Source organism: Rhizoctonia solani, chromosome 6 (assembly GCF_016906535.1).
Source record: "Rhizoctonia solani chromosome 6, complete sequence".
NCBI classification, from domain to species: domain Eukaryota; kingdom Fungi; phylum Basidiomycota; class Agaricomycetes; order Cantharellales; family Ceratobasidiaceae; genus Rhizoctonia; species Rhizoctonia solani.
Genome location: NC_057375.1, coordinates 1936070 through 1954140, shown reverse-complemented (window position 1 = coordinate 1954140; position 18071 = coordinate 1936070). Strand labels below are relative to the sequence as shown.

The 18071-nt window shown below is 49.5% G+C and overlaps 5 protein-coding genes across 5 annotated transcripts; 2 read left to right on the top strand and 3 right to left on the bottom strand.

The window, feature by feature from the left end:
* Positions 1-86: 86 nt before the first annotated feature.
* Positions 87-904, bottom strand: RhiXN_06033 (CUE domain protein; the record flags this gene model as incomplete). Its single annotated transcript, XM_043325849.1, has 6 exons — positions 87-126; positions 175-430; positions 480-568; positions 617-654; positions 702-784; positions 835-904. 6 exons carry the CDS (start codon positions 902-904, stop codon positions 87-89), a joined length of 576 nt encoding a protein of 191 aa, XP_043181281.1.
* A 723-nt stretch (positions 905-1627) lies between these two features.
* RhiXN_06032 (Transposon Tf2-1 polyprotein) lies at positions 1628-6867 on the bottom strand (the record flags this gene model as incomplete). The annotated part of the gene is made up of 2 exons (XM_043325848.1): positions 1628-5880; positions 5940-6867. The coding sequence occupies 2 exons, from the start codon at positions 6865-6867 to the stop codon at positions 1628-1630; spliced, it is 5181 nt and encodes a 1726-aa protein (XP_043181280.1).
* Positions 6868-7708: 841 nt separating this feature from the next.
* On the bottom strand, positions 7709-10547 carry RhiXN_06031 (ABC transporter; the record flags this gene model as incomplete). The annotated part of the gene is made up of 15 exons (XM_043325847.1): positions 7709-7714; positions 7769-7869; positions 7932-7966; positions 8015-8072; positions 8120-8210; positions 8260-8514; positions 8567-8727; positions 8777-8877; positions 8928-9184; positions 9235-9353; positions 9410-9532; positions 9583-9846; positions 9901-9965; positions 10016-10131; positions 10197-10547. The coding sequence occupies 15 exons, from the start codon at positions 10545-10547 to the stop codon at positions 7709-7711; spliced, it is 2103 nt and encodes a 700-aa protein (XP_043181279.1).
* A 641-nt stretch (positions 10548-11188) lies between these two features.
* Positions 11189-13714, top strand: RhiXN_06030 (Uba2; the record flags this gene model as incomplete). Its single annotated transcript, XM_043325846.1, has 9 exons — positions 11189-11297; positions 11356-11480; positions 11530-11665; positions 11714-11907; positions 12034-12136; positions 12188-12578; positions 12629-12777; positions 12829-13321; positions 13372-13714. 9 exons carry the CDS (start codon positions 11189-11191, stop codon positions 13712-13714), a joined length of 2043 nt encoding a protein of 680 aa, XP_043181278.1.
* A 1018-nt stretch (positions 13715-14732) lies between these two features.
* RhiXN_06029 (ICE-like protease (caspase) p20 domain protein) lies at positions 14733-17454 on the top strand (the record flags this gene model as incomplete). The annotated part of the gene is made up of 6 exons (XM_043325845.1): positions 14733-14767; positions 14819-14848; positions 14898-15324; positions 15377-15930; positions 15984-16852; positions 16904-17454. The coding sequence occupies 6 exons, from the start codon at positions 14733-14735 to the stop codon at positions 17452-17454; spliced, it is 2466 nt and encodes an 821-aa protein (XP_043181277.1).
* Between the last annotated feature and the right edge of the window lie 617 nt (positions 17455-18071).

Below are 18071 nucleotides of genomic sequence, written 5' to 3'. Positions count from 1 at the left end.
CCGTGACGCGTAGGTGATGCAAAAAAATCCATTAGATCAGTACCGTACACATAATCCAACAAGATCCAAGGCAGGAGTCAGTGCGATCATGAAGAGGAAGATTGGGATTGCTGCGCCAGCATTCGCCTGACAAAAGTCGTCAGACGAGCAAATCACTTCTAATAAACAACTCACTGTCGCGCAGCCAGAATCATTTGAGCCTTTCGTTCCTTCAAACTCGCCTCCCTCTTGGAAGCCGAGTCTTCCCACGCCGCTTTGTCACTGAACTCGGTGGCGGAACCTTCATTCGCACGGGCTTCAAGGCCATATCGAGAGAGAAGGCTGGTGTTCTTGACAGAGGTGTCGTTAGTACTAGTCGGACTTGGAGTGTCCGTCGTAGTCACATCGGCGGCAGGAGTCGGGGGATAAAGAGTGAAGTAGGCTGGGGAGGCTATGAATAGCGTTAGTCGCGCGAAGAGTAACATGTAACCCCCACATACGTACCCGATCAAGGTATCCGCGCTCGAGTATTTTGTTCGAAGTGATTTCGACGCTACCCGATTTAAGAAGGTCGTAGCGAATATTATCACTATGGGAAGCATTAGGAGGCCACTCGTAACTAGATGACGGCACTTACATTGATTCTTGCGGGAACGCACTTCGTACAGAGGCGATCTGTGCACGGTCAGCATCACGGCAAGTTCAGGTAAAAGTCTATTTACCATTTCCGGGGTAACGTTCTTTGGGGTAAAGCCAAGTACAGTAGCCGGCCGAGCGTTTCCTCCTGTGCCAGCACCGCCATTATCTTTTTGCGTGTTAGCCAACAAACAAAACCTATTATTAGCTTCAACTCACCTCGCGAAAGCCATCTGTAAGCAAAGTAAATAGCAGCAATCGCCACAAGCACATTCAACGCATCCTCCATCTCGCTCTGTCACGGAACAACGTCGAGGTCCAAAGAGAGAAACGTAAGCGCTTGGGCCGCGTCATTAGTCATCAGATTTGTTTACGCGGTCTCAGTGGTTGCCATCGGCTAAATTGTTAGACTCGCAGAGGCGAAACGGATGACTAAGCGAGTGAGCGCCGAACGAAGAGGACGGTGCGGTCGAGTGTCGAGACAACAAGAGGGAGCAGGGCGAGCGAGTAAGATAAGCAAATGTATTCTACGAGTAAGAACTGGTGTTGCAAGCGATGGGAGGCATTGGACTTCCCATGCTTGCTTATATACATAAGTGCATACATGCAAGGAGGCCGCGGGCGCCGGTAGAAAGTGTCCGTGAGCCCGGAAGGCGAAACAGGAGGGAAAGAGAGAAGTGAAATACAAGACGAAATGAAAGAGGTACGCGAAGATAAGGAGAGGGGAGCCGAGAGGCTCTGCGCGACCGATCGTAAGAACCGATGGTCCAAGTCGGAGTTTGGCCGAATCGGGACCAATGTCGTGCGAATGAGCGCAACGACCGCGTGGGATCCTCGGGTATCTGAGGGACGAGGTGGAGGTGCAAAAGAATCGCATGAAAACGACGGGCCGGAGAGAGGGGGCCGGAGGGCGAGGAGAGCAAGGGGAAAGGGGCAACAAGGTGGCGACGAGGTGGCGGTCACGTGCAGGCGTTACGGTGTTACAACCTGGGTTCGTAACAGGACCCCCCTCCTATGGTCGAGCACCTGTGAGACGCTTGGAAGATCGTTTCGTAGGCGGAGGAGAGGTGTCAGGTCGAGGACAAGGGTGAGAGACGCGACCGGAGCGGAGTGTCGTCTGGGTGGCTGGGGTGTAACCGACGTGTCGCTCAGGAGGAGGAGTGGGTAAGCGGACGGGCTCAAAAGGGGCGGCAGCGTTGTCGTCTGGGGTGCTAGGATTGAGCGGAGAATTGTTGGATGGAGGTCCGCGCGGCTTCGTAGGGTACAGTAGAAGTGGTGGGGGCCGTGGGAGTCGTCGATTTGTAGTACGGCAATGAAATCGTTCAATGAGTTCGTTAAGTCCAGTAGACATGTCCAAGAGCGGGACCCAAGAGTTCTCGTCGGGGGTAAGCCCTTTCCAAGACACAAAGTAGTCGTAGCGACGGCCGATTTTGCGACAGTCGAGGATCTTGTCGACTTCGCGCCAAGGAGTAGAGTCGCCGTCGAGGAAGACAGGCGGGGGAGCGGGTTCGACACGACCAGGAATGTCCGAAGGGGAGTGGTAAGGTTCTAAGAGCGAGACGTGGAAGACGGGGTGAAGACAAGAGAGAGAAGGCGGAAGTTCAAGCTGGAAAGAGACGGGGCCGCGAGCGGCAACAATCTTGAACGGGCCGAGCTTGCGGTAATTGAGCTTGTCAGATGGGCGAGTAGTCTTGATGTTGCAGCGTAAGAGCCAGACACGATCGCCAATAATGAAGTTAGGGGCAGGCTTGACGGATCGGTTGAATTGCTGGGCGGCGTCGGCCTGTGAGTGAGTAAGTTTGGCTCGAAGCTCGTCATGGATGAGGGAAAGACGAGCGGAGAGGTCTTCGGCGGCGGGAACGGTCGTATCGGAGTTGATACGAGGCTCGAAAGTGGGGTGGAAGCCGTAGTTGGCGTAAAAGGGGGATTGTTGAGAGCTGGACAAGGTACGGTTGTTGTAGGCGAACTCAGCAAGCGGCAAGTAATCGACCCAGTCATCCTGTTGATAAGACGTGTAGCAGCGCAAGTAAGCTTTGAGGATTTGGTTGATGCGCTCGGTTTGACCGTTGGTGCGAGGATGATAGGCAGTCGAATGTTTGAGACGGACGCCGATGAGTTCGTGAAGACGAGTCCAGAATTGAGAAACAAAGATAGAGCCGCGGTCGGAAATGATAGTGTCGGGGAGACCGTGAGCTTGGAAGATGTGTTGAAGGAAAAGTCGAGCCAAGTCTGGGGCCTTGATAGTCTCAACAGTGGGAATAAAATGAGCCATCTTCAAAAAGCAATCGACAACGACCCAAATAGTGTCGCAGCCGTGAGAGGTGGGGAGCTTTACAATGAAATCCATAGAGATAGACTTCCAAGGGCGGGAGGGAACCTTGAGAGGCTGAAGAAGGCCGTAGGGGCGATGTTGTTCGGCCTTGGTGCGAGCGCAGAGGTCGCAACCGGTAACGTAAGCGCGAACAAAACAACAAAGGCCGGGCCAAGAGAAGTTGCGAGAAACGAGCTCGAAGGTACCAGCGCGACCAGGGTGGCCGGCAAGAATAGCGTCGTGGCGGGAGCGTAAGACCTCGACGCGAAGGGGGGCTGGAACGTAGAGCTTGTTGCGGTGTAAAGCAGTACCGTTGGCTGAGCGGAAATCCGGATCGTTGGATTTGAGGGCCTCAAGCCATTGAGAATCGGAAGCGACTGCCTGTTTGAGGCGAGAGAGAAAATCGGGGTCGCCAACAGAGAAGGTAGCAGCAAGCTGGGAATGAATAGGGGCTGAAATGAACGAGGAAAGCGCGCATACATGCAGCGCAGAGGCGTTGGCAAGCGGAGCAAAGTGTCGAGGACCAAGCAAGAGCTGCTGCTGGCCCGTGAGGGTCCTATCCCCCTCCTTTGGGACGTAGTCGGGACGGCGGGAGGGAGCATCGGCGGGATTGCAAGATCCGGGAGCATAAGAAAGGCTAAAATTGAAGTCGGCAAGGAAAAGGGACCAGCGGGCCTGTTGGCGGTTGAGAACTCGAGTGGACATGAAGTACTCGAGGTTTCGGTGGTCGGTGACAATGGAAACGGGAGTCAAAGTGCCAAGGAGCCAGGGGCGCATATGGCGTAGAGACTCGACGATGGCCAACATCTCTTTGTCGTAAATCTTGTAATTGATTTTGGCGGGGGTGAGCTTGCGCAAAAAGAAAGCGACCGGGTGAAGGGCGCCGGACCCGTCGGGCTGGCAGTGAATACCCAAAATAGCAAAATCCGAGGCGTCGGTCAAGAGGGTTGAGGGAAGAACCGGGTTGAAATGACGAAGGACCGGCCTGGATTGGAAGGCCTCTTTGAGGTCATTGAAGGAACGGAGAGCGTTGTCTGTGAGCGTGAGGGATCCTTGAGGACCAAGGGGAACGTCCTTGTGGGTAAGATTGTTCAACGGCTTGCAGATCAAGGCGTAATGGGCGATAAAGCGACGGTAAAAATTGGTAAAACCAAGGAAGGACTGAATATCCTTGACGGAGCGAGGGACAGGCCAGGAAGAGATAGATTCAAGCTTTGAAGGGTGCATAGAGATACCATTGACAGTAATAAGATAGCCAAGGTACTCAACTTTGGTGCGATGAAATTCGCATTTCTTAGCGTTTGCAAACAGTCCGTGGGCTTGAAGGCGTTTGAGAACGGCCCGGACGTGGTCAATGTGTTCAGACTTGGAGCAAGAGAAAATAAGAATGTCGTCAAGGTAGACAACGCAAGTAATGTCGAGTAAGTCGCGTAAGACATCCTGAATGAGTGCCTGGAAAGTAGCGGGAGCGTTCGTGAGCCCAAATGGCATAACAAGGTACTCGAAGAGGCCGAGGTTAGTGCAAAAAGCGGTTTTCCACTCGTCGCCAGCGGCTATGCGAATAAGATTGAAAGCATTTTTCAAGTTGATTTTCGAGAATATCTTGCAACCATTGACCCGATTGAGCAAGTCAGAAATGAGCGGTAACGGGTAACGGTTACGCTTAGTAATTGCATTAAGACCTTGGTAGTTGACACAGAGGCAAAGTTTGCCGGACTTGCGTTTGACGAAGAGGATAGGGGAGGCGGCCGAAGAGGTAGAACGGCAAATAAAACCTTTAGCGAGATTCTTGTCAATGTAGTCGGCAAGAGCGGCACGTTTGTCTTGAGTGAGCAAATAAATAGGGCCAAAAGGAGGAGTCTTGCCGTCTTCAAGATCAATTTTCATATTGTAAGGCCGCCGGGGAGGGAGGGTATCGACCTTGACAGGGTCGAAAACCGAGGCAAAGTCCCAGTAAGGTTCTGGGAGGGAAGAGCGAATCTTGCGCTTGCAATCTTCAGGGGTAGAAGCGGCGGGATCGGCGGGTGAAGCTGACGAGATTGAATGAATAGGAGAAAATGAAATTCGTCCAGTGAAGTTGCCTGATCGGCAAGCGTACTTTGAAAATTGGGCTGCGCCAACTAGCCAAATATCGGGGCTACGGGGAGGGGTTGCAGAGTCGCTATGAGACGGACTGGGGCCCAAGGGGGCGACGGAAGGGGAAGGGGGCAACGCGACCGGGCTTGGTTTGATCGTCGGAGTCTCCGCAGAGACTATATGCGTGGAAAAAATAGGACTGGGACCTAGGCTGTGGCCTGGTTCGGGGGTGGGACTGGCGGGGGTGACGAAAAGCGACGGGTCTACAGAGAGGATGACGAGCGGGCCGGGTGCGTCCACACGGCAGCAAGAAAGGGTGAGAGTACCAGACTCCCAATTGATGGTAGGGTTGTGAGAGCGAAGCCAATCAAAACCAAGAATAACAGGGTAGCTCATAGACACTACACCCAGCGCGAGTTGTTCAAAATGAATGTCTCCGATAGAGACCGTGGCTAGGCATTTGTCCGTAAGAGCCCCGGAAAGAAGTGGGCGGTTATCTACAGTATGAACAATCTGAGGAATATCCAAACGGCAAGTGGGGAGAGAGTGAGCCAAGGCAAAAGATTCAGAAATATGAGAACAAGAAGCACCAGAATCCAAAAATCCATAAGTAGAAATAGGATCGGAGCCGGGAACAGACAAGACGAGAGGCACGTAAAAATGAGGCGGGTCAGAGAAAGAGGCCGATAAAATTAAAGACGGAAATGTGGAAGCGGGGCAACTAGATCGACAGGAATCGGACCTTGTCCTGGCAATTGGCGCGGGAGATGTAGGAGTCGTGACCGAGAGAGACGTACCCGCGGGGCCTATGGCGCTTAGGCTTGCGGGGTAGCTTTTCCCAAGCCCTTGCCCTTGCAATTGTTCTTCTCTTTGAGGAGCTGGCAGTCGTCGAGGGAGTGGGAACCGCCGCAATATCCGCAAAGTCCAAAGCGTTTACAACGTTCCTTCTCGGTTGGATTGAGGGGTTTCATGATGCAAGTAGCGCCAAGCTCCATGGGGGCAGGGCCGGCGGTCGTCTGAAAGGTCGAAGGAGTAGTGGAAGTGGTAGGTGGCTTAGGAGAGGTGCCGGAGGCTGAGGTGGAACGAGTGTTGCGAGACCATTTGTGTAGACGGTTATCGCTGTCAATAGCACGAGTGACTAAGTCGTCGAGGGAGCCGTTTTTGCCGTCAGGGAGCTGGAGAATCCAACGTTGGACCTCCTGTTTGAGTCCGTTAAAGAACATATTTGACAAAAAGAACTCCTCTTGAGGGAGAGCGGCGCTGATCTCGCGGAAGCGGGCGGCATACGAAGAGGCGGAGCCAGATTGCTTGAGAGCGTTAAGCTTGCAAAGAGCCTCATCGACCTTGTTAGGAGAGCCGAAGTGGGCTTCAAAGGCATCGGTGAAAGTTTTGAAATCGTTGAAGTAGTTGGGGTGAGAAACTCGAGTACCAGCAACCCAGTCATGAGCCGTTTGAGTGTCGCGAAGGAAAGTGATCATATACAGGACCTTTTGGCGGTCTGTAGCAAACGAGGAACCTTGAAGCTCGATGTCGTCCTTGAGGTCTTGGAGGAATCGCTCGACGTCCTGGACCTTGCCCAAAAATTGACCAAGCTTGGCACCTTTGGGTGGACGTCCCAAAGAAGGAAGGGGAGCCGGAACAGCAGGTGGGGGAATGGCATCGACGACGGCTTGGAGGTTGCTGTGAAGGGCTTGGAGGGTGTTGTGACGGTTATCGCGGTCGACAAAGGCATCACGAGTGTGGGTGTGTAGGGTAGATAGGATGGAGCGAAGCTCATTGATGGCAGCAGCAGGGTCCGTAACGGCGTCAGCGACGTAAGTCGGAGGAGCGTTGGGGTCAGGCGTGGCGGCGTTGCTAGAGGACATAGTGGCAAGATAGAAATAAAAGAAAAATACGGGGCAATAAAAGAGCACTAGGGGAACCTGTGCGTGAAAGAGCAAAGCAAACAGGTCGGCCTAGCGGGAGAAATCGCTTGCAAACTGTTAGACTCGCAGAGGCGAAACGGATGACTAAGCAAGTGAGCGCCGAACGAAGAGGACGGTGCGGTCGAGTGTCAAGACAACAAGAGGGAGCAGGGCGAGCGAGTAAGATAAGCAAATGTATTCTACGAGTAAGAACTGGTGTTGCAAGCGATGGGAGGCATTGGACTTCCCATGCTTGCTTATATACATAAGTGCATACATGCAAGGAGGCCGCGGGCGCCGGTAGAAAGTGTCCGTGAGCCCGGAAGGCGAAACAGGAGGGAAAGAGAGAAGTGAAATACAAGACGAAATGAAAGAGGTACGCAAAGATAAGGAGAGGGGAGCCGAGAGGCTCTGCGCGACCGATCGTAAGAACCGATGGTCCAAGTCGGAGTTTGGCCGAATCGGGACCAATGTCGTGCGAATGAGCGCAACGACCGCGTGGGATCCTTGGGTATCTGAGGGACAAGGTGGAGGTGCGAAAGAATCGCATGAAAACGACGGGCCGGAGAGAGGGGGCCGGAGGGCGAGGAGAGCAAGGGGAAAGGGGCGACGAGGTGGCGACGAGGTGGCGGTCACGTGCAGGCGTTACGGTGTTACGACCTGGGTTCGTAACATAAATGCATCAACTCAATAGAATTTCTTATTCGGGCATCAACCCGAATTTAATTCGAGTGCTATCTGTTTTATTCTGGCAGCTACAATGACTAACAGGAACATGTAATCAATGATGGAGCTACTACCCTTAGACCTACTAAAAGCGCCGTCAGCGTTGCTCACTACCCACAGCCATGTATCTACTTACTTCCACAAAAGCCCTCGACTGGATCTCATACATCTTTGCATATTCCCCCTTTTGAGTTAGTAGCGTTTTATGTGTTCCTTGTTCGATCGTCGAGCCATCCCCTATATATAACTGCAATGTCTACTGTATTAGAAAATAGGCTGGTGAAAAAAGGCGCATATACTTAGGTCGGCATGTTTGGTTAGATGGCCAAAACGACTGAGCTATGTGATGAGCCTTCGGGCCGACTGTGTTGAATTGACATACTGAGTAACGAATATCATAGTCTTTTCTCCTCGTAGGCTCCGCAGCCTCTCAAACATGGCTTCACGCACATCAATACCAGGCTTTGTGAATAACCGTCATGCCTACCGGCTTCTGCTTTGGGATCCAAGCTAGCGCTAGGTTCATCATAACACAAAAGCCTCGTACGCTCTGAATTCTTCATAAAACTTCGCGAAAGCTATTCAAATGAAGCTTAGGCTTGCGCCGATCGTTACTTTGCGACTCACTTCCAAGCGCTGCCATTGCCCACCACTGAGATTTGAATGCTTTTCCGTCTCCATCAGGCACTTGAACTGCTCGCGGTCAACCGCCCTAGTACCAGGTGAAGATATTCCAATGTGAATGGGAATAAAATTGGTTTCGAATTTAAGTGGTAGTTTCTGGATAAAATCGTATGCGCCTCCCAGTTTCGTCGCATTTTCAATCCTCTTTGTTTGCGTGGTAGGGTCTCCAGTGTCCTGCATGGTCAAGTTTTCCCTAATCTAATGAGAGCGTCAGGTGAGCTCTAGTCTCTGCGAAAAGACCAATAAATACTGTCAACGGGAAATAGCTATAGGATTGATGCATGATATTCGTAGCCGCCCGAAGAGTCGATATTTTATAGTCACGGATCGGAAGTCCATCGATATAAATCTCGCCTGATTCACAATCATAGAGTCGGTTGATTAAACTTATCGTAGTGCTCTTCCCGCACCCTGTTCTGGTCATTAACCACTGAGGTCGATACCATTGTCGAAGACGTACCGTTTTCGCCTACAATCACACACAACTGACCAGGCTCAACTTTGAATGATAGCTTGTTGAGTGTCTTTTTGAGTGCGGACGGGTACCCAAAACTAACGTCTCTGATATAAATCTGGTTAGTTGAAAATAATCAAACGGGCAGTTAGCTAACTTGAACTCGATGGCCATTCCTTTTTGTCGAGCGTGTGCTTCATCCGGATAAGATATAAAACCGTCCGTTATTCCAGGTCCGAGTGCGAGTAGCTCGTACAGTATGACTAGATTATTCGACAAGGCAGAGATGCTCTTTAGTCGAGATATCATGGTCGCAATTACCATGCGCATGACCCTGGTAGTTTGTTGCATCCTGACCATATGTGACAAACTGAATCCCGAGGGACTATGTGATATACTCCAAGCATAAAATAGCTATGATGACGAGATTTAGCCAACCAATCAACCAACTATATCTATCTTACTAAAGGCAACGAATCTAAAGTCTGATTCAAACGGTCTAATCTAGACCACCCAGCACGCTCCGCGGCCCATGGATCCTTGGTAGACGTATCGCCGAGCTTCGACAGCGCCCGGGCATACTCTTTACTTCAGTGTTAGATATTTGAATACACAATATCCCATGGAGCCTGGACATACGATTATTTATATACTCAACCAATCCCGAGCTGAGTACCTCCTGCTTATAGACTTCATTCGTCCCAATCCAACGCATCGCCCGCATTTGACGCCAGTTTGGGTCGGTCACCTTGGCAAATCCGACTGAGAAATAGTGTTTAGTGCCGCGTTTCTATCTGATAGCCAATGCGTACCGTTTCCCTTTGTATTCACCAACCCATGAAGTCCCCATAAAAGGGGACATAGAACGGAAAATATACCAAGACTTCCAGCAGATTCGGAGGACATAAATTCCCCCTTAAATGTAGTGCTCAATGCTAGCACTTCGCCGATTGACAGGAGCATATCCACGAGGCCTGAAAGGGTAATCCATGGCCGAGAAATATATCCCTCGGCAGTCTTAAGGTGGGATTTGACATTTGGGTCTTGAGAAGCACCAAGTTCCAGTCGACTTTGGACTATACAGAGAAAGAGCTTGTAGTAAATTCAAACAATTTATCTAATGCACATACTCGCCAGAATTTGTTGCTCGAAATGTAGTGTCACCCTCTGCTCGATAATTGACCCACTGTACTCCCTGTCATCAGAAATATCAGAACCAAGTGCCATGAGCTCTGTACAACTTACTTTAGAGCCGAAGTAGCCAACACCATCACTAAAGTTGAAATATATCTAACGCCTAGTTTCCTAAACTCGACGATCACCGCCGTGCGTTCGATACGACCAACGAGCGCCGCCTCGGCCTATACATGCATACAGATATGTATAAATGACAGCAATCGAAAACATATTCACTCCTAGAGCTCACCAGGTTTAAGAGACTGGTATCATTGCTCAACTGAACAGAGGGCAGAATACTGCTTGAAACCAACGAAACAAAATATAAACACATAACAGCTGGTCCAAGAGCGAATACCTCAGTAAAGAATCGATACCAGACAGCGGTAATAGCCGTGATCTGTTTTAGGTTATTTTGGATCCCAAACTTCATAGGGGTAGGCGTCCATTCTGAAGTCCAGGGATAATAGAGTGTCCAGACCCCCAGCTTCTTCTCACGGAAAGTATATGAATGATCGGGGGCTTTCTTTTTATTGACATTAGACCCAGTCGCAATCTGCTCATCCTTGACACTCGTAGAAGAGTTAGCATTGCCTGGCATGGTGCTAGAGGCGAACTCGTTTTGAAGTGAGGATCCAATCATCAAAACAGGGCTTAGTCTAGCATAGTAAAGACCGTGTCAGTTGGTTTTGGAATCAGCTCTTATAGGCGTAGAAGACGACTCTACTGGCGGATGGGAAGGATGTTCGAGTCAAAGTTCGGTAGCACTGCATATAATCGAATCAATACCTGAGCTATCGAGTCAAAGGCTCCACATGGCATGCGTTGCTAGTCTGCAGGTTTGACAAGGAACTGGGGCTCCCGCTTGTGAGCGTCCAATTATTAAGAGTATAGTCTAGATATGGCTTACCTCTATGAGTACTAGCGATTGGTGGGTGGTTCAAGTTTACTCACAGTATTTGAGAACTCGGTCTGCTCGGTCTACTTGGCAGTGCCGTACGGAGATGAAGTACCCGAGGGCCCGAGATGGAGCCAGATTTAGCTCTATCCACTGGGCAACTCACTGGTGCGACCATTCCCGGGTTCTTGGGCGTTTATTGAGTGCACAGCACTGCCAAGTATGTTACAATGTAGCCATCGCCAAAAAGGACAAATGAGATCCACCCCGTTACATAGAAATGACACTTGGTAACAAGTTGGAAACCAGCGCGAGTTAAGCGCCAGCTCGAGTTGAACTCGACCATGTCGCGCTCGACCCATGCTAGGGCGATCCTCGGAGATGAACTCTATGGAAAACTGAGCAGTGCAAAAACACTAGTAGTCGGCGCTGGGGGAATAGGATGTGAACTCTGTAAGTGTCGCCACATTTGACTATCGCCTTGTTCACTCATATTATCCTCGTGCACTAGTAAAGAACCTCGTTCTGTCTGGGTTTGGAGAAATTACTTTGCTTGATTTAGATACCATTGATCTAAGCAATCTGAACCGACAATTTCTGTTTCGAAAGAAGGATGTAAAGCAGTCCAAGGCATTGGTATGTTTGTTTATTTAGCACATGTGCGAGTGTACTGAGAGAAATCCAGGTAGCAGCAGCCACGGCACAACCTTTCAATCCCTCTGTCAAGATCTATCCTATTCACGGGAACATTAAAGAGCCCCAATTTGATGTCGGCTGGTTTAAGCAGTTCGATATTGTGATGAACGCGCTGGATAATTTGGGTAAGCGCTTAGCCACTCAACTACCTTCCCTCACTAATTCATGATCAGATGCCCGGAGACATGTAAACAAAATGTGTATCGCGGCAGGCATACCGCTTATTGAGTCTGGAACAGCTGGCTATCTTGGTATATCTTCTTGCCTGCCTCTCCGTCCTTGGGCTGACAAGGACAACGCGGATAGGTCAGGTCCAGCCATTGATGCATCATGCTCTCCATTCTCCCTCGGAAACCGAATGTTTCGAGTGTGTAGCTAAACCTGTTCCCAAGTCATTCCCAGTATGTACGATCCGGAGCACGCCCTCGACTGCATTGCATTGCATCGTATGGGCAAAAAGTTATTTGCTACCGTGAGTCTAGTTTTCTTATAGCTCCAAAAAGTTAAAAAGAGCCAATGGTTTGAGGCCAGACAACTTTTCGGCGAAGAAGAAGACGAGGGAGAGTTGGACAGGGCTGTTGCGGCTGGGGAAAATGGTTAGTTTGTCTGTCCCTGTTCTGTGTCTTGTCTAACATGACTATGTATAGCTTCTGAAATTGCTACATTAAAAGAAGAGGCCCAAGCATTCAAGACCGTTCGCTCTCTTCTTCGAACACCAGCGGACACCACGGATAAAGCAGCCTCTGCTGCCTTTGCCAAAATTTACGACCAAGATATCAGACGATTACTCGCCATGTCAGATATGTGGAAATACCGCGTGCCGCCCGTACCGTTAGACAGGAGCGCAATTCTGGAAGGAGTTTTTGTTGATTCTAGGAACGAAGCCACTTCAGGGAAGGAGGATGGGCCAAATGCTGTTAGAGAAAAGGAGGGTCCAAATAATGGTGGAGATAACAGTGCTGGGGCCCCAGCTGGTGCGGGGCTCAAGGACCAGAAGACATTGACCTTGAAGGAGACTGTTGAGTTGTTTGATGATAGGTCCGTCCTGTGTTTTTGGATTGCGTTTACCCATTTTGATCGAATGATAGTCTCCGGCGGTTAGCCGCTCGTATCCCAAAGGAAGAAATCATCACGTTCGACAAAGACGACGACGATACGCTAGATTTCGTCACCGCAGGCGCCAACCTGCGAGCATACGCTTATGGAATAGAGCAAAAGACTAGGTGGGAGGTAAAAGGTTTGCAACGTGCTATTAATCATTATCTACTTTCTCACTGTTTCGATTCAGAAACGGCCGGGAACATTATCCCAGCAATCGCTACCACAAATGCTATAATTGCCGGCCTAATCGTCATCCAGGCCCTAAACGTTCTCAAGTCTGTTCTTCCTAATGCATCTGCCCAAACTGGGGGCGCTCTCGCCAACTCGGCCCCCAAAAACGTCCTTATCCAAACCAAGCCTCGCGCTCCCTTGGGAGTCCAGAACCTGTGCACGCCAAACCCGCACTGTGCGGTTTGTCGCCCGGTTTATGTAATCGTCCAATGCGATACGACCAAAATAACTCTAGGAGATATCGTCAAGGGTGTGTTAGAGGTCGAGAATCCCGAGGAACCGAGGGAGGTTAGCGTGTTTGAGGCAGGAAGGATTCTAGCCGAACCAGATTGGGATGACAACTTCGAAAGGACATTGGATAGCTTGAATTGTGGGCGCGGGGCGATCATCATGATCGCAGATGATGCGGAAGAGGTCGTCGACTTGGCAGTATGCCTTGATGGGCTACCGTACGTCCTTTGTATTCTTGTAACTGGCCTGGATGCTGACCATCGCTCAGTGAGTCTCACCCATCCGACAGCAAACCCCTGATCCTACCATCCGTAATCCCACCTCTCCCTAAGCGCGCACCCAAACCCAAGGAACCAACCCCAGAACCTCCAGTAGCGACTGGTTCCAAACGCCGTGTACCAGACGACGAAGACGAGATTCAGGTCATCGAACCGGGCGCTCAGAACGAGGCCAAAGACGGCTCGAACCGTACGTCAGGCCCGAACGCAACGAAACGTACGCCTGACGACACTTCCGGTTTAGAAAGGACAGCTAAACGGTTGAGGTTGGCGAGTTCCGAAGCCGAGGAGGCTATGGTCGACGACGATGATGAAATTACTATTTTAGAGTGATAATTGGGTGGCGGGACCTTGTATAGCGGCCTGCTTTATAATATAATAAACTATGAGGTTTTTTGCTTATCAATTAAACGCGTTGTCGTAGCTTGGCTGGATACGAGAAGCTACAATAGCCAGTCAAGGGCATCAGCTACATGCTTAAGCCCGTCAATGTACCTGGTTTATATTTGGATTGGGATCTTAAGTGCTCCAGTGAGTTGTTGGGCCACTGTGGATTGAATTTCTGTGACGCAGAAAAAGAGGAAAAGCAGCGATGGTGAACGCTTAAAGCAAATGATGGCACTAAACCATCCTGTACTCCACTCATATCACTAACCTCAGCTCTTGGATCCGGAGCAAGCAGTCTTCAACAGAAGAAACCCAAACAATATCGTACCTGGGAAGCCCAAGTCCGGCACCAAGTTGCCAATTTCAAAGAGTGCTTTGGGACAACTGATTTATTCACTGTCAATCACATCAAGTTGGATACATGTTTAGAAGCATCCAGCCGTGTCGGTCCCGTATGTACAATGCTATGCATGCCAGTGCAGGGGATTTAGCATCAGAGCAAATTCGTCCCGTCTTAGTCTTGATTGGCGCCCGTGGCCTCGGGTGGTTTACCTGATTGGCCGCATACATCATATGGAAATTATACATCACTAGGCCCAAAGCTGCCTGGTGCTCCGGTACCAGCACCGCCACTATACAAATGGATGAAACTGGCTGTGCTCATGGTGTACCCAACTGTACATCCACGACTTGTAAGGTCAGGTTCTTGCTTGTTCCTAAATTAGAGTGATCTTTGAACTGCCAATCCAAGTTCATCGCCGATCACTCCGATGCCGTTAGACGTGCGAGTAGTGACCATCATTTTCCTGAAAAAAGCGCCCGTGCATATGACCTGATTCATGCGGTCCATTTCCGCTTTTATGGAGCTCAGGCAACCATCACGGCTTGCACTAGAATCGGCTACTGCACTCCTCAGACTATAAAATGACTCAGGATATGATACCGTGGCTCCGAGTCCTTCACAATGACCGTGATACAAGTTGGGCACCAGCATGCACAGTAAGTCTTGTTCATACTAATTTTGCAGAGACATTTACCTTCCTTTTATAGATTCACTCGAACCGAGCATATCGCACACAGGTATGTTTTTGCTACATGTTGATAGTCAATTCCAACTAATGCTCTCCAGAACCCGCATCCCTACACTATACGCATTACTCATCGGAATCGATTCGTACAAGAATTTCACCAAGCTCTCTGGGGCCGTAAAAGACGTGGAATCTGTCAGCGACTTTCTACGCTGCGATCTAGCTGTTCCTGAATCGCGTATAACGAAACTGACCAACGAACAAGCTACTCGTTCTGGTATAATCAACGCAATGGAACTGCTGAGCAAAAATAACAAAATCAATCGCTTCGACCCCATTGTCATTTTCTACGCCGGGCATGGATGCGAAGTTAATTCCCCTCTAGCAGACTATAAAGAAAAGGCCCAGTGTTTGGTGCCATGGGACTTGGGATGTCTGGGCGCTGATGGCCAGCCAGTTCCTCCTATCCCCGATTATACTCTCTCGGCTCTCTTGAACGAGTTGGCTATTGCTAAAGGGAATAACATTGTGAGTGGTTTAATGTGTTTAATGTAGTTTATTAACAAACACTGTCTAATAGACCGTAATCTTCGATAGCTGCCATTCAGCGAGTAGCACCCGGGGAGTTCGGGGAATATTGGCCAAGGCTGTGCGACCTCCGTCAATACAGATACCTACCAATAACTATCCAATAGAATCGACGGCTGAAGGACCTATGTCAGCTAAATGTCGGGCCCGTGCCTTAAACGCAATAGACTTGCCCGCTTTGACGCATGAGACTGATAAGGGAATTATTCAGCGAGTACAGAGACGCCGACAGTGGAGAATTATCATCACCTTTGTCCGCTCCCACCTGCTTTTCACGCGCATAAAAGCTACACCCGGATGCAACCCCACCAGCGCCAGGGCTTCTGTCCAGACTTTGCTCAAAACGACTGCCCCAGAACCCCTTGGATTTTCCCGTTCGCATGTCCTTCTCGCCGCTTGTGGCCATGCTCAGCAGGCGTACGAATGCACAGAGTGTGGTTCTGGCTTTTTCACTACCGCCCTACTTCAGGTGCTTCGATCTAGCTGGCTAAGAAAGCTAAAATATAAGCGGTGCTTTGAGGAATTTCCGAAGCTACTTACCCCAAGGTATGTTCCTAACATTACGATCTCATCTGACCCCCAAGTGAACAATAATACAGTGCTCAAAGCCCCGTTTGTGAAGGGGATACCGACGGCCGGGTATTTTTTACTGTTTCCGCTTTGACTATTCCGACGCGTCATGATTCTTACACTATTCGAAAGCTCAGCGAAGGCTATATAATGAGGTTGGGCGATGCCCAGGGCGTATTTCCGGGCTCAAAGTACGGTATCTACGAGGATCATACTATTTTCAACAATCTTGGGTCTGCTTACTCGCCTTCGTCCAACGTGAATAGCCCTTTGTGGGGAGACTTTATAGCTTACCCCTTTACGGAGGAGGAACCCACATTATACCCTTTTTATTCCTTGTGCAAACTGGATAGGAATGACAGAGTGCCAAACTGGCCGCGTGCGAAATTGCTCAAGCTCGGGTCCCGTGGAACTTCCTCTTTGAACGTATTCGTTAGCAACGCATTAAAGATCGTCATGGATCCAGGTACCTTTATACATGCCGATCACGGGATGATTCTGGTCGATTCAGTAGATCCAAGCGCCCCAAATACAGTGATCTTGGATATCGAAAACGAACACAGCGAATATATAACGATCAGACTTGCTGGCTTCCCGAGACCACTTTACAGGTGCTATCCTGATAGAAAAAGAATGCGACGTATACTAGCCTCAATGTCTCAATGGTGGTGGCATCGTTCTCGCGAGCCACATGATACTTTCAATACCAAGATAGCTGCCGAAATAACCATGTACAAACTGGGAGATGCAGGGCCCAGCCCTCTTCCACTTGAAAAGGACAACTCTGTAACTGTAGAAGCATCGCCAACTGCCCTCTATGCTCTTAGAGTTAAGAGCCACTTTCCTAGAAAACTGTATGCGTATTTGTTCTATTTTAGCACTGTCGGTCAATCTATTAGTAAGTCTACGCTCGATTCAAACATTTAATTGGCTAACTGGTTCAACCCAGGGCCGTTGTATTTGGGTGTCTATGGAAGCCACTATATAGACCCAACCCTCGAACCGTACGGAGAACTTACCTGCGGGTACATCAACGATGACATGATCCCCGGCGCACTTTCGTTCAGTCTAACGCCAGACGACGGATACTTTCAACTCTTTCTTACGACAGCGCCCGGAGATTTCGACTCCCTGGCTCAGGCATCTCCCTTTCTCGAGCCCCAAACGTACTGTGATATGGCTCCTATCATTACCTATCAATATGGAGACGGACTGGAAAGTCGGAAACACCACTCCTCGGGCTTCAACACATCAGAACCTGTGACACTTCCACCCATCCCTTCTGCCGCCTTTGATGGTCACTCGGCTGAAATTCTGACTACTCAAACTTTTGATGTCAGTATGTTCGAGCGCCAAAAAGTGGGCATGCAAAGAAGCTTGGAACGGTCCGAGCGAGATGTGCTTTCCCCTGGCGAAATGGCTGAATTATTTGCTGAGCGTGGGAATTACATGGAAGTATCCCGATGGGGAGTAGTCAGTCTGAAAGTTAAATGCAGGTAAACCAATTGGTTGTAAACCACGACTCTTTTATCCGACTTTTTCTTTCCTTCTAAACTGGTTCGTTTGTAACCTATCCGATAATTTATTTCATATTTCCTTGTTGTAAAATAGATTCTGCTATGTCTATTGTCACCTGTAAATATGTGTTATGACTGTATCTGAATAGGCTATGTTTATGGGTTCTCTTTCTGACTCTCTATTGAAACCGATCACTTGACCTTTAAGGAGAGTGAAGAGAGCCAGGAGAGCTAGTAATACACCATATTAAGTAGAGCACAAGAATGATAGTGTCTAGTTCACGAACCAGATCCAATACCATTGAACACAGTCGCACATAGTCTCAATCTCCATCGATATTCACCCCTTCAATTAACACCTTACAACTGAATTGCGACAAGTCCAAAGTTGCATTTACCACTATTCAAGCCAGCTGCTGTAACCAGAGCGACCCAGATCTGCTACTTTAAAACTACGAGATCCCGTCCCGATATCAATAGACAAATGTAGAAGCACAGCCTGATAACATACATCCAGTCATAAAACAAAACAAAAAAAGGGAAATCTATGTTGGAGGGAAACCGTCTATAGAAAGCAAAACCTGTAAAACTATGCGCGGC